This window comes from Elephantulus edwardii, unplaced genomic scaffold, assembly GCF_000299155.1.
Source record: "Elephantulus edwardii isolate Elephantulus edwardi_28Jun2011 unplaced genomic scaffold, EleEdw1.0 scaffold00260, whole genome shotgun sequence".
NCBI lineage: Eukaryota > Metazoa > Chordata > Mammalia > Macroscelidea > Macroscelididae > Elephantulus > Elephantulus edwardii.
The window spans coordinates 2,584,810-2,601,010 of NW_006400010.1; the positions used below are offsets into that span (position 1 = coordinate 2,584,810).

General features: G+C 39.1%; 1 protein-coding gene across 1 annotated transcript in view; it reads left to right on the top strand.

The window, feature by feature from the left end:
- Positions 1-11,633, top strand: part of SMS (spermine synthase) — a 109,397-nt gene extending 97,764 nt beyond the window's left edge. The window contains exons 10-11 of the mRNA XM_006899530.1: positions 9,386-9,501; positions 11,594-11,633. Coding sequence (XP_006899592.1) covers positions 9,386-9,501; positions 11,594-11,633 — 156 coding nt within the window. The remainder of the gene's footprint in view (positions 1-9,385; positions 9,502-11,593) is intronic.
- Positions 11,634-16,201: the final 4,568 nt, after the last annotated feature.

A 16,201-nucleotide genomic window follows, 5' to 3' on the forward strand; every position in this document is an offset into this window, starting at 1 on the left:
CGGTGCGGACTCCGGAAGCCCCAGGTGGGCGTGCACGTGGCCGCTTCCCACGCGTGGCCCGGGAAGGGCCAGCGCAGACACGTGGTGCACAGGGGCGACCAGTGGAGTTGCGGGGCCGGGCGGGTTAGGGTTAGGCACAGAGGCTGCCACACGGCGTGCGCGGACTCAGAGGGTCGGGCAGCCGGCCGGACAGACGGACAGACCAAAGCTCACTGAAGGAAACGTACCCTCAACATTTTATATGACAGAAATGGATAACTCTGAAAGTCACTTGGGGCCTGTGAGATAGAAAGAGGCCTGAGCTGATCTCGATTCCTGTGTGGATGATTTGTATGCAGGAGGCACCCTGTTTCTGGTAAATGGGATAGGTTAACAGGCAGCTGTCAAGGTCATGGAATATGGAGGATCCATAGTGACATATTGACACATTAGGGACTATACAAGGGGCCGGCGGGAATAGGGCCATTCAACTAAAGTTCTTAACAATCTCAATCTCTTCACCATCCATCATGATGATGCCAATTGACCCAGTGGTGGCACTCTTTGTTTTTTTGATATTGAGCTTCAATCCATATTGAGGGCTGCAGTCCTTGATTCTCTGCAGCAAGTACTCCAGATCCTCCTCTGTTTCAGCAAGCGGGGTTGTGTCATCTACATAACACAGATTGTTGATCGATCTTCCACTAATCCTGACGCCATACTTATCATAGAGCCAGTTTCTCCGATAATCTGTTCTGCATACAGGTTTAAAAGGTATGGAGATAGAACACATCCCTGGCATACACCTTTCCCAATTTTGAACCTTGCAGTGTTTCCTTGGTCTGTTCTGAGGACTGTTTCTTGGCCCAGTATAGGTTTCTCATTAGCACAATCAAGTGTTCTGGGATTCCCATTATTGTCAGAATCGGCCACAATTTGTTATGATCCACATAGTCAAACGCCTTTGCATAATCAATGAAACACTGATAGATATTCTTCTGCTATTCCCTTAGCTTTCAGCTAAGATCCATCTAATATTATCTACAATATCCCTAGTACCACGACTCCTTCTAAACCCAGCGTGGACTTCTGGCAGGTCTCTGCTGACGTGCTGTTACCAGGAGCCTGTTTCCTAAATCACGAAAGCAGAATAATACCAATTTTTCATCACTGTTTTGTGACATTAATAGAGAAAGAATATGTGAGGTTCCTGCCTTGTAGATGCTTAATTGATGTTGTCTGTTTGTTCTAACATGACATGCAATTCAATTGAAGGTGTTTGTTTCATTTTGTTTTTTATGACTATTATTTTTTATGCCAGTATGATTACTATGGAGACATAGACAACTGAGAATAGAAATTTTTTTAATACATGTGTCTTGGTAAATAAATCTTATCACTCTCCTTAACTTTCTTTTTAAAGATCACTGTAATATATTCTTTAATGATAAAGTGTGGGAAAAAATACCAGAAAGTACAAAGTCTGGTGGTACCCTTCTAAAACCTTTTCTTTAATAGAACAATGATTTCCTTGCTTGGTTTTGCATTTATATCCTCATGTAACAGAGTAGAACCTTTCTTAAGTCTACTGGCTTTTTTTCTAAGTCTACGTTTATTTCCTTATTTAACAGCATTTCATAAGCTTTCTTTTGTAAGTCTCATGTTTGTTTTTATCTAAATCACATGCTTCTTACTTTTCTATGTGGATATTAATCCTAGTGATTGTTGAGAACCCTTGATTTTATTTGATTTTCTTTCCCATCGAGGGACATCTGGTGGTCTAGTGCCAAGTGAAAGGCAAGTGTTTTGAATCCACCAGCTGATCTAAGGAAGATTAGGGAAATCTTGTCCCATTCATGTACAGCCTGTGACCACCCTCTGGAGTTCAGCAGGTGTAACTGCATGAGAGGAGATGTGTATTCAATGAATAGTTCCCCCTGAAGTTTAGAAACTTTAAAAAATCAACAGAAAACAAACAAACCAAACAACATTTTAGACTTGACTTAAAATAATGTTCTTTAAATTATAGGCCTGATTTCTTTGTTGTTGTGAATCCTCTTTTAAATGCAGCCTCGCACAGTCATGTCCGTATTTAAGACTGCTTCTGCGTTACAGCAGCAGGGATGAGTAATTGCATTGGAGACTGTGCGGCATGCAAATCCTTAAATATTTGTGTTAACCTTTTGAGGCATTGTTTTCCGACCCCTTCTTTAAAGGAAAGGCGATTCGTCAGCACATATCTACAATGATTTCTGCCCAAAGGAAGGATTTTTGGTATTTTGAAATATCCCAAATTGAGCAATTAAAAAAATTTTTTTTTAAATTTTTTTTTAAAAATTTTTAAATTTTTAAAAATTTTTAAATTTTCTGCCTTTGATTCCCACGAACAGAGTAGAGTGTCCCAACGGGATTCTGTAGATCTTTGCAGAAGTAAAATGCCCCAAGGGATGGCACAGACTTCTAAACTTTTGGTTAACAACTGAGGGTTTTAATTAACTTCGGCACCAGCTTAATTCCAGGAAGAGTTAGAGGTTCTGAGACCCGTCATTAATAGGGGAAGGGAGAGTGAATACAGTTCCGAGAGTTCTGTCTGTTCTTAATAATTAACAGGTGGCATTAGTGTGACTATCTGTGTTCTGAATATACCTGAAAGAATGCTTTTTATAAAACACTTTGATATTAAACATGATTTCTTACTCAAGGCAAGCCCAAACGATGACCAAAAATTGGAAGGAACAAAGGTATCTCTAGTCATGCAAGGTTCAAGGCTGAGAGAGGTTCTGCTTTCTTCATTAAAATGACTTCCTAGGTCACCTTACATGTTAACATCCAGTTGTCAGAAAGAAGGAGAGGAGGAACAGGTGAGAACCAGATGGGTGAGGATGGTTGGGCGAAAATCACGGGTTTACCCAATTAGTCCGGTGAATGAAGGCAGCAAAATATGGGAAGCATCCAGCTGGAAGGTGAAAAAACCAAAACAGGTGATGGTGGTCATAGTCCAATGTTTATTTAAACAGTTTTGATTAAAACACAATTTATGGGAATTATTTTTTGAAACATGATGAAGGAGTATGTGCTAAAAAATCTGCATAATAGAAAGGAGCACCAGTCAGGAATTATTTGCTTAATTTACAGTATGTTTATATATTGATAATTGAGAAGATTGTAAATAATGTCCTCAATCAAAAAGTGTATCCAGTATTGATACACTTTTGTAAATTTTACAAAATTTACTTTGTAACTTTGTAATTTATCAAATGGTAATTCCTATGATGCCTGCCATTTAAGTTTTCTTATTTAAGTTTTTAATAAGGGGAAACACCTGTGTTAGGTGAAGGTACAGAAGAAGGTTTCCTGCTCTGTTTCATGGTGATGAACAAAAACCACGTTATGTGTATCACAGTGCCTCGTACATGGTGCCGTTATCATCAGGCAAGGCTACTCCAAGCAATATTGTCAGCCTGGGCAAAGCTTCCTGAAAGTTGGAATGTGCCTGTGGAAAGAATTAGTAGGAGGCAAGACCTGAGATGTGATCTCCACCATTTATAAATGCTGCAAGGTATCTGACACATAGAAAACGGTGCAACATATGTATATGTTATAATGCAAAGTGCTAGTTTACTCCACTACATAGTGTGACAGCAGAAAAATTACTAGACATTGTCCAGCATCGTTCCTAGTCTTTGCCTTCCAGAAATGGAACATCTTTAGTGTTTCATTTTAATTATATTCCTTTGTATTGTTTGCTTTAGAAATTGATAAAAGTGGTGTCATTAAGAATATATTCTTCCAAGCAGTATTTAGACAACAATATAGCTGTGCTGTCGTTCCCCCTGCTCAAAATAAAGGTGTTTCTTATCTATCCCTGTCTGCTGTGCTTTTGTAGCAGTCTAGGGATGCTTGACCTCATACATGTTGATTTTATATATTTAGAAGAGTGGCATCCACTTCAGTATTATATAACCTCGCTATGAGTCGCCTGTGACTCGACGGCACTTAACAACAACAGTATATATATTCTTCCTTGTCACTTCCACTATATTACAGACATAATTACCTGATCTACTCCTAGCATATTTTTTCTTTAGTTATAGCAATTTATATATATATATTTTTTAGCATATTCATATAATTTGTTTTCATTGATTTACATTGTAACATAACACAATAAGAAAGATCTCTATATTTCATTAACTTTTTTTGTGTTCTAAGAAATTTTTTATTGGTTTGGTTTGTTGTTTTATTTTTTTTACTTTGTTATTAATTTTAGTAAAAATTTAGAGGCTTTAGATTTCCATTCATATGTTGGTGCACTTTTCTCTCCTCTCAACCCTCCCCCCTACTACACTACCCTCTTGGAAAAGTAAAAGACAAATTCTTTCATTGTGTTACAAACCCACTCCACCGTGGTTCCTTCGCTCTAGATTCCTGTCATGACAAAAATACCTAGTCACATATCCCTTTTAAACAGTTTTTCGCTCATCTGTTTCAATGCAATATACATTATTGAACCCATCTTTTTCAGACTCTCCCCAACCCCAAGGTCAGTCCTATTTTATTACAACAGTGGCACCATGCAGTATTTTTCCTTTTGTGACTGCGATTCTTCACTGAGCATAATGTCATCCAGGGTCAAATAGTATCTATTTGCAACTTTTTGGGAAAGCACCATACCGTCTTCAACAGTGGTTGCACCAATAGCATATTGTTTCTAACACATGCTAACCCTATATCACATTTCTGAGTATAAATGCGTGTTTTTATTTTGTATTCGTTTTCATCCAAAGTTCATATACATTGTGTTTTACACTTGGGTTTATTGAATTTGTGTTTCAGAAAATCATTCCCATGCATTTTTGTTTTATAAAAGTATTCCTCAGGGACCTCTGCTGGCCTAGTGGCAAGAAGCTGCACTGCAGTCCCGACGGTGTGCGATTCAAATCCACAAGATGCTGTGCTGGATAAGGAGGGGCAAACTCCTCCTGTGCCAGTCGGATCCAATTTGACGGTACACCAAATTAAAAATAAATTAATAAATAAATAAAAAAAGGTAATCCTTATTTAATTATGCTCCTATTCTGTGGTTTTTGGTCCCCGCTGCATCATTCCAATTTTTTTTTAACCCTTTACCTCTAATCATCAAATTGTATACCTCTCTGATCTCCCTCTGTCCCACTGTCACCCGTCTCATGCCTTCTTCAACTTGGGGACTAATATATGTTTTACTATATCCTTCTTTTTTTACAGATATGGTCTTATGCAGTTCTTGTCCTTTTGAAACTGAGTTAGTTCACTTTGAGTAAGGCTCCCTAGTCTCTCCCATTTTATGTAGTATTTTTTGAAATAGTTGCTTATATGTTCTGTGTAGTATGCCATTGTGTGAATGTACTGCACTTTCAATCCATTTAATTGAGAACATTTGTCTTTTTCCATCGTCATACAACTGTGAATACCACTGCTATGAACACTGGTGTACAAATCTCTGTTTATGTCTCAGTTCTAATGGGGCTGTAAATCTTTATGAGTGAAGATTGCATCGTCTTTTTCCATGGAGTGGGTAGATTCGAACCAACCCGACATATGACAGATTACAACCCAAAGGCACCTTAGAGATGTAATACATTCCAAGTAAGGTCAAAGTATGCAAACAGTACAGAAATTTTAAATGAAGAGGAGTCATCTACCCTTAGCTTGGCCCAAGAAGAACTTTCTAGAAGAGAAAAAGGTACTGATCACATTTACTCCATTCCTTTCTTAGTGTTTATAGGTAAATTAAGTCTTGGATACAAAATTTTTGTTCTGTTTTCTCCCCGTGTTTTAAAAAAGGAAAAGGACAAATATCAGTTTTGATTTATTTTAAAATACACAGGAATAGTGCAGTGTATCATGTTACTTTCTGAGGGGTACGTCCTTCTTTGTGGTGACTTTCTTATTTAACCTGCTTTTTTTGACAATCTTGGGAAAGAACAAATTGAAACTTTCCTATTTCCTTACCACAGTCTCCGTTTGGAGGTCCTCTCATAGATCCTCTATAAAAAGAGTGAGAGTGCATCTTAGGATGGGGAGGAAAACCATCTAACCATACACCTTGGTGGTATTTCTATCCTATAGCTTCTCCAGTTTGTATGCGTTCTAAAAACAACCGAGCCGTATTTTCTATTTGAGATGCTTAAATTACATGTGTGGTCTTTATATGCTCTCAGAGTGAACTTGATGTTGAAACCAAATTATATGTTGGTGAAGGGCACTTTGGCAAATCCCAATGCATAATGGGATCATGGGGTGGAAGACCGGCCGACACTGAAGGATGACATCATTGTATTTGAATGTGCTAACTGAAAACCACCGAAGCCAGGCTTAGAATAGCTATTTCTACCTACTCTCCCAGGACCATTTCCATGCTTTTGAAATGTCGTTCTTAAAGGCACATAGTTCACAGTTTGTGTTTGTTTCTACATTAAATTAATGGACTGAACTATTTGGAGACAAATAAGATTTCAGAAAGAAATGAAGTAAACATATTTATTCCATAGTCTTCCAACCATCCTAGAATCCTTTTGGTGGAGGGTTTAAAGGCTAGGAAGTGAGGCAGAAGGCTCTTTGACTCACCAGCCTCTCCATGGATGGGCAAAGTCTGCCTCCCGGAAATCCCATGGGGATTTCTAGCCTGCTCTGTTGTACTGGGTCACCATGAGTCAAAATGGACTCTACGGGAATGGGTTTCATTTCTCATGATCGTTAGGGGAAAAAAAGTAAGTAAGTGGTATTACTTAAGAGGAATAAAAAAGGATAACCGTAACCCACTGCTTTTGAGTTGATTTCAACATATGGTGACCCTCTATTGTTGTTTTTAAGGTTTTCCAGGACGTTTATTGTGGGCAGACCTCCCAATTTTTTCCCTCAGGTTGGCTGGTGGATTTAACACTCCAACCTTCCTATTACCAATATAACTATCCATCCTCGTTTTGATATCCTGTGACAGCAGCAATAATATTAATCTCCAAGTAGATGCATAGATAGGCATAGAGGTAAGATGAATAGTTATGATTTCTGCGTTCATGTTATGTGCCATTGCAGTAAAAGTGATTCATAGCTGATCTTCTAATAGGTTTTCAGAGTCTGAATATTGCAAGGGAGAGCACTCGTATTTCTCCCAAAGATTAATTCATGCATTGAAACTATTGTTTTGGGGTTAACTGTGTAGATCCTTACTTTTATTCTGTTGTTGCTTTGAATTTTTAGAGACCCTCTTTACAATAGCTCGGAACCCTACTGTATGTTGAGCCATTCTCATTGTTTTTGTCCCAGTCACTGAAGCAATCCGTCTCATACTGAGTCTCCCTCTCCTTTGCTGTCCCTCCACTTTTCAAAGCATGATGTCCTTCTCAACGTACATGTAAGAGGGAGCATAAAATCCTTGCTTCCAAGGAGCAGCCTGAATTGTTCTATCATCCTTAGTCATTGTCCAGCTTTCTCATGCATGGTCAGTATCAGGTGCATCTTAGTCTCTAGACTGACATTTTCCCTGTGCCGTTCATCTTTTGATTTCTTGCTGGTAGTACCAAGAATTTTGATGTGTAGCCAAGCAAGCTGAAGCTGTTAACAATTACCGTCTATGCCATTATGCACAGTGATGATAATCTTTGCTTTCCTGATGTTGAGCTTTAATCCATTTGAAGAATACAGGTCCTCATCTTCTCTGACAACTGACTCCTGATCCATGTATATGTTTTATATAAACACAAGTATTCTGGGATTTCCATTCATGTCAGATTTAGCCACAGTTTACTGTGTTCAACACAAATCCAGTGTTACTGTATAGTCCACTAAACACAGTGATTCAGCCAAGATGCAGCTAACATTAGCTATAATATCCCTAGTGTTATCGCGTCTGCTACTTCTGGTAGTTGTCTGTTGTGCTGTTCAAGTCTTTTATTGATAATTATTGATAGTTTAAAGAAATATCTTGCTTTCATATGGTAGTAGCACCACAGCTCAAAGGCAACAATTCTCCTTCTATCATCCCTTGTTTTGTCTAGCTCTCAGATGTATAGCAAGTGATTACGAAGACCATTGCCTATATCAGGCACCCCTTAGTATGCAGTCTGACAGTATTTTGTAGAGATCTCTGACTGCAGACTTTCCTCATGCTGCTGGTACCACGAGTGTTGATTATAGAGTCAAGCATACTAAAGTTGTTAACAATCTGAATCTCTTTACCGTCTAGCCTGATGCTGCCAAATTGTCTTTCAAAGTACAAGAACAAACTTATGTTTTTCTTTTTGTAGAAGATAAAGTTATATTTTGACGTTCTAGCTGGACTTAATTTACATGAACCAAATTTTGTTGACAACTTCTAAAGCATCATCGTCAAGTGCACGTCTAACTTGGGTCTTTTCTCTATTAGGCCTAGTGAATGTAGAAAAGTTGGGAGAGAGTGATATGTAAACATTGTGGGTGTACTTTATGTATCTCTGGTTTTGTGTGTTTGTTTTTAGTGTTGTTCTCTCCCCCCCCCCCCCCCTTTTTTTCCTCAGGAAGATTGACAATCGAATCTGGGTGGCCCCCACTCTTGAGAAATTATTTTCTATTCCCCAGACACCTTTGCCGATTGATTGTCATTGACAGCCACAGTTCACCTTTCATCGGAATTCTGCCTGTCATTTTTTTTAATGGTTTATATTTTTATTTTTAATTTTTTTATAAGTTCTTTATTTTATTTTTTTTATTATGTGTGTGTTTGTGTGTACTGTCAAATCAGGTCTGACAGGCACAGGAGGAGATTGTCCTCCATCTTCAGTAGAGCATCTGGTGGATTCAAACTGCACACCTCTGGTATTGCAGTGCAGCTTCTTGCCACTAGGCCACCAGAGCTCACTCTGTCTGTCTTTCTTAAGCAGTCATTTTGGCGGAGTAATAGATCTATGCCTTAGTGACTATTCCCCAACTTCCCTTGACCTTCTGGGCCAAGCACTTTAGGTCCTCCTCAGTTTCAGGAATCCTGGTTCTGTCATCTGCATAACGCAGACTGTTGATAGATCTTCCACCAATCATGATGCCATGCTTCTCCTCATAGAGCCCAGCCTCCCAGATAATCTTTTCTGCATACAGGTTGAAAAGGTATGGAGACAGGACACATCCCTGGTGTATGGAAATTGGTCTGACTGCTTGCTATTGCTTCAGCCTCTAATAATTTGAAATAATTTGGTAAGTGAGGTAGAAGCATAATGTGCTAATTTGGTTTATAAACAGCTTTACATGCAATTTTTTAAAGTACGGAAACCTCATTTAATTTCCAATGAAAAACTTTTATCTAAAAGTGGAGTTGTTCTCCTTTATTAAAGGACTTCAAATTGGTATGCCACTAAGCAGGACTGAAGAATTCGGTTTTCTCTGTTTGATTCAGGGGAACTGCGTCAATTTGACCGAAGCCCTGTCCCTCTATGAAGAACAGCTTGGGCGCCTGTATTGTCCTGTGGAATTCTCCAAGGAGATTGTCTGTGTCCCTTCATACTTGGAATTGTATCCTTTGACTGTGACGTGTTGCTTGATTTGGGTGCTGAAGTAAATCCCAAACAACTTTGACACATTGAATTCCTATAATCAATGGGATTCTTGTTAATAGATAAGGTCCCAGGTTTACAAAACTGATTCTTGGGTTACTGATTATGGGATGTGGCTTCCCATTAGAAGTGATAACAGGGTTACTTTATGTTTTCCCCATGTTGAGCATCACTAGCCTAAAGTTAACAAGCTCTGGCAGCACAGTGATTAATCACTACATTGTTAACCCGAAGATAAGAGATTCAACCCCACTGGCTGCTTAGTTGCAGAACAACGATTTATGGCATTGGAAGCCTCTGCTATAGTAAGTATCTACTTAGTATTACAGGGTTGCTACGAGTCGGAATTGACTAGATGGCAACGGGTTTGGCTTCTAAACAAAATTGAGGTTCTAGCAGATGATCTTCAAATTTTTAGCTCCAAAGGGGAATGTGTGAGAGATGCAGATAATCACCCCTAATAGGCTGAAATATGAAGCACAAAGTGAGGTCCAGCTAATCTGTGTCTCAGTATGCTTTCCAGAGGGACGAACTGCATGGAACATCATTGAGAATTCCTAGTGAGCCTGACCTCCGCACCGGACAACTGCTTTATAGGGTTTTCATGGCTCGAACCTTTCAGGACAAAATCACCAGGTGCTTTTGGAATTGTCCTTGGGCAATGTTGAACTGCTGATATTTATGTTATTAGCAGAGTACTTCAGCATTTGCACTAGACAGCCACATGATTCAGGATTAAAAGTACCTCAGCCAGTTTAAAATCCACTATCAGCTCTGTGATAATAGGAGAAGCTTTCTATTTAAGATTACCCTAATTAGAATCACATTGGCGATTGCTATGACTCAGAATCTAAGCAATGACAGTAGGTTTTGGGTTGATCTGTTGTTTTTAAAATACTTTTTTGATAATACTCATTCTCTTTAAATTGTTATCTGCCTCTTTGCTGTAGCTTGGAAACCTGCTTTTGAAAACTCCTGGTGGTTTCAGAGGCAGGAAGTACCGTAGGAGGAGATAGCTTGTCTTTCTCACTTGGGCCTGTTGGTGGATTTGAACTGCCCAAGGGGTACTCCCATGTAGACTACTCTAGCACTCTATTATGTTGTTGTTGGGTTACCATCAAGTCTTAATTATTTCAAGGTTAGCAGTGGGTTTTCAAAAACAGTGAATCACATAGAACATTGTCCATCTTTTTCCCCTGAAGCAGCTGGTGGATTTGAATGTCATTCCTTTGTCATGGGCACAAAACTGCTTACCACTAGGCCGCCAGAGCTCCCATTATGAGTTTATTATTGTTATGAGTAATGGAATTAATTAATTACTATACTTAATGCTAATTTGAATTTGAAAGTAAGATAAATCAGAAAGGAATCTGGGAGAGAAAAAAATGTCAGTGAATTTTTTCATAGATAATGTATAATGTATGTGTTTTCTTCTAAAACTGAGACGGGTCCATGTAGATAAAAGTTTATTTTCTGTTCTCTTAGAGCTCAGGACAGCAGTTTCGTCATGACCTGGGTCATTTTTTCTGTGTGCTGCGGGTCGTTTCATCCTGTAGGCTTAGTGCAGCTTTCATAGAGGGTGGCATGGGCCGCAGACATTTTTCCAAAGTCGCTCCTTACATAGCTCATCTTCATGCTTTGCGACCTCATCAGCCATCCACCTGCTACCAGCATCCTCATTCTTCTCAGTAGTCTATGCTTTTGTGTTCAGACATTTTTATACCCAGTTGGTAACATTTCCATCTGGTTGCCTGTTCTGCTTCCTTCTTCTATTTGTCACTCTGCATTCCTCCATCCTATCATCTGCTCTGCCTTCATGAACCATTCTCTCCTTCCCTCCCTCCCATCTCATATTAATTCTCTCAAAGTCTTCCGAGATCTTGGAGGTATTAGACTACAGAATCTTTATCTAATGCCTTTTCTTTGGTAAAACCATGGCCCAATTCAAGAAAATGTAAACCTTGCTTAAAAGTAGTAGGCACAAACCTATATATGTTTGGTTCTGCTGCTTCTTCCAGTTACCTTCTTTCATTCCTTGACTCCCCTTCCAGGTGGGTATTTTACACTGTGTGGAAGACAGCTAAACCTTGAGGATGAACCTCGCTGGCCATGTGTGCTTTGTGCACAGCGTGCTATTCGCACAGCCATTCTGAACTTCACTCTTAGACAATGTCCTGAATCAGGCAATCGATTGTGAATTCCTTAAGTGATTTTTCTTCTTTTTTGATGTTATTATTATTTTTAATTTAAAAAAGGAAATGGTAAAAAATGTATATTTTGATGCGCTAGGGTGTTAGTTTTCACAAAGTCTGGCAGCAAGGTCCTAACTGTTCCATGCACTGAACCCCTAGAATGTGATTTTTGTTACTTTATATTTCTCTGTGGGCTCCTCTGTTCCATTTTGTTTTGCTTTTGGTAGACATTTAATTTGTTTGTTTGGAGAAGTGAGCATCTTCGTTTGGTTCCTGAGGAAAATTCCTTTTAAAAAACTTTGACTTAGAGGTTAAGATTTGGTGGTTATAAAAGAGTGTTAAGACAAAAACCCCAATAAACGAATAGCATTGCTCTCATTAAAGTTCTAAAAGCAGATTTATGTGTTCTGTGGTTTTGTTTCAGTCCTTGAGTCTTTTTTTCTCAATGAACAGAACTTGCTAGTGATTATCACTTGGTGTCAATTATCTCTCCATTCTGGGTTGATCTTGGGGTTTGATTTGAATAGTCACAATGACTTCTTTTACCACAGTAGTAAATGGAACACAGCTGATGCCATTTGCTGACTCCTCATGAAATTCACATGAGGATAGTGACAATTTCCCTTCCTTTAATGTTGATCTTTAAAAACTTGTGTCTTTTCCCACTATTCCTGGTGTATTAGATGTAGTCATAAAATTGACTGATAGCCCCTGTGAAGCCATTTAGATTGGTCTTTTGTTGTTGTTGTTTTTAGGTGCGTTGGAGTCTAGGATGATTCACAGTGATCCTATGGGCCTCGGGCTATCCGTATCATGCGTGTCACTCTTGATCAAATTGCTGCAGTCACTGACTCTTCAGTCCATCTCATTGACGTTCTTTCATTGGTTGAACGTCAACCTTTCTAAGCATGATGTCCCTTTTCAAGGAACAGTGCCCAGAGTGTGCCCAGCTTTGCCATCTTTGTCTCTAAGAAGCACCATAAAAAATGTTCTGTGATCTTTCATTTTTAAAAATACAGCAAAAGTTCTCTTTTCATTTTGTTATATTTTTGTACCCATTTTCCATTCTACTTTCTAGTTAATTGTTTGGTTTTTTTATAAAAGTTTTTATTTTATTGTGGTTTCTATATTGATTTTGTGTGTGTGTGAAAATTTGGGGATTCACAGATATGTTGGGAAAATCTTCCATGCACAAGCAGAGCGCTTGAAAGCTCTCTTAAGGAAATCTAACAGTTTGGCCTGGTCTTCGTGGGGAATAATCCACATGAAAGCCAACGTCATACTCATGTGCACTGTTAGCCATCTATACGTTATTTTAAAATGGTTTCTACTTGTTGATGCCATAATTTGATTTATAGTGAATTATTGTAAGGCGAGCATCGGAGTGAAGTCCATATTGAGACAGAATCATTGCCAACATAGCACTTACTTCTCCAAAGATAAGTTCAAGGTAGGTTCCAGGTAGGGAAGATGGGTAAAAATTGCCTACTGCCCAGTGTGGGTAAGGAAGAAGAAATAATTAATAGAATAGGAATAATGACTGTCAATGTATTTGAAATAGATTGTTTTGCGACAAATGGTTTTCTTGTATGGTTGATAAATGGCCTCAACAGACATTATGAACCTCAGCTGGCTCCAGAAACATCTATGATGTTTCCTAGAGCTCACGTGTTTCATAAGATTACTAATGATGGTACTCTCCCTGTTAGAAGGCTGTTATAAAATAATAGTCAGATCAACCTTGTTCCACTTTAGAATACAGTGTATGTTTTCTTTTTGATGTAGTGTTAGCAATGTTGATTCTGTTATCTCCCATTGAAGCCTCTGTGACTCATAGCTACCCTATGTTTCCTGAGCCAGTCTCACTGTCTCTGACATTCTTGCCCCATTACTCCAGTCATTGGGTCAATGTATTTCATCCAGGTTCTTCCTAACCTGTGTCATCCCTCTACCATTCCAAGCCTGATGTCCTTCTCTTAAGGACAAGTCCCTCCAGGCAGCATGCCCTAAGCATGCGAATCCCAGCTTCTAAATTCTTATCTTTAAGGAGCAGTGTAGATTGACCTTCTCCAGGACAGATCTGTTTTTCTCTTGGCAGTCCATGATATGTTTAATACTCCTTTACAGTGCCACAACTGAAAGACATCGATTCTTCCTCTGTCATCTTTGGTCATTGTCCAACTCTCTAATGCATTACAAGTAATTGCGAAAACATGGCCTGAAACAGGCGTACCCAAATATCTACAGATTGACATCCTTGCTTTTCAGCACTCTGCAGAGGTCTTGGACAGCACATTTCTCCTAATGCAGTTTGTCTTTTGATATGACTGTTATGCTGAAGAGTGTTAATTCTGGAGCAGAGCAAGCTATAATTGTTGACAAGTGTTCAAAATTAAGAACTGAGTGTGTTAACGTTACCTATTTAGTGTCAACATACCTTTTTATTGTCAACTGAGTATGCTTTAGTGTATGCTGAGATAATTATTTGAGAGGCTGGATTCTTAGAAGAATTTGGCATCCATTTCGTGAAAGATTCATCAACAGTCCATGTTTCCTTGCCTCATGAAACCAAAGAGGTGTTGAATCACTTGTTAGAGAAGATCAAAGAATATATCGTTCAATATGGATTGCATCATATTGTTACGTAAAGAAAGGTTGTTACCACTGGCAAGGTGATTTAGTTGTTGATAAGTGCCATTGAGTTGTTGGCGACTTATAGGAGCCCAGCTTCACTCTCTCCAGGATGAACATTTTTGTTCTCTGAGTTTTCCGTGGTATTTAAATAGTCTTCTCGAGCACCACAGCTCAAAGGCATCAATTTTGCTTCTATGTCCCCAGTCATGCTGGAGCTCTCTGATTCATACCATGTGTTAGAAAAAACTATGGCCTGTATCAGGCACACCACAGTCTCCAGTGTGATGCCATTGCGCATCAGTACTTTGGAGCCATCCCTAACAGCCAACTTCTAATAAGGTGTGAGCCGATGGGATTTAGCCTTGCCTTTTAAAAAGGCTTCTTGGTTAGGGTGAGAGTTCGGGTTAGGGTTAGGGATCTCACAAATAAAACAGGCTTGGAAGCAGGAGTGGCATTCTCTTCTAAAAAAATCTTGCCGCCACAAACTCCATGAAGTTGGAGAACAGATGAAAGGTTTTTATTTAAGATTTTGGTTCATAGGGTCACTATGGATAATCTATGACTCTACAGCACTTAACAATTATTATGTTGAGTATTTCTCAACATGCGAGGGTTTTTCTTACCCTGAAGTCAGGACTATCCAGTCAACTTCAGTAGAAAGTGTTTCATGTTTACAGCAAGGAAGCTCTCCCTTTTTTTTTTTTTTAAATTTTTCTGTGCTTGTACCGTCAAATCTGAGTGGTACAGGAGGAGATTGTCCCTCCTTCCCCGGCAGAGCATTTAGTGGATTCGAACCACATGCCTCTGCGATTGTAGTTGCAGCTCCTTGCCACTCGGCCACCAGAGCTCCCCAAGGAAGCTCTTTTATATGCATATTATAAATTGTTAATGAGTCTTCTTCCTGCGATATTGATGCAACTCTCTTCATATTGTACAGCTTTTCAGATTGAATGTTGAAAATGAAAACTAAAATTTTTTATGACTTGAAGCCCTGGATAATTTAAAAGTATTAATTTCATTAAAGGTAAATGTCATTAAAGCCATCATGAGGAAGTAGGCTGTTGCAGTGCGGTTGTGGAGAGCGTGACCGCCAGGGAACTCTTTGTGCTAAGTTTGAACAATTGGATGACAGTGTGCTTAAGCAGGGAGGGGAATGCCACTTGATCTTGCAAACTCCTATGTGTTCTGCTACTAATTGCAAAGTTGGCATTTCAGTTCCATACCCCAGGCCTTGGATATCTACTTCTGAAGAAAACACTTGATGGAATCCTTGTGAAGTACAGTTCTCAGACAGGGATTAACTGCATGGCAACTAATTTGCAGGGTGAGAAGAGACATGACCACTGAGTGACTTCCAGCATTGGAAAACTGATACCGTTAAAAAGCCTGTTTAGGAAACCATTAATTCTGAGGTCAATTTTATGCTCCCAGCCATTCTCAGAAGATATTTCTACCCTCTCCATTTGAAAAAAAATAAATAAAATAACACAATGTTGGTGGTGGTGGTGGTGGTCTTGGAGGTCATCGTGCTGGTGATGGTGCTTGGTGCTCAGCATTTCAAAAAAATTGAAGACACAGTGGTGGTGGCGACACTGGGAAATGAAACTAGTAAGACTTCAAGGTGATAAAATTTTCAGGTCTGTGTGTTCCAAGGATTTGGGGTCTGCCCTGTCTGCATTTCGAAGCCGGAAGACGAGAAGCATCTAAGCACAAAAGAAGGGATTATAATCAACAAATCTGGAACTGCATTGTACTTTGATTTCATGCATGTAGGTAAGTATGTTTATTTCTTTAATGGGCAGAACCATAACAAATGCTAATCCATGCTTTGAT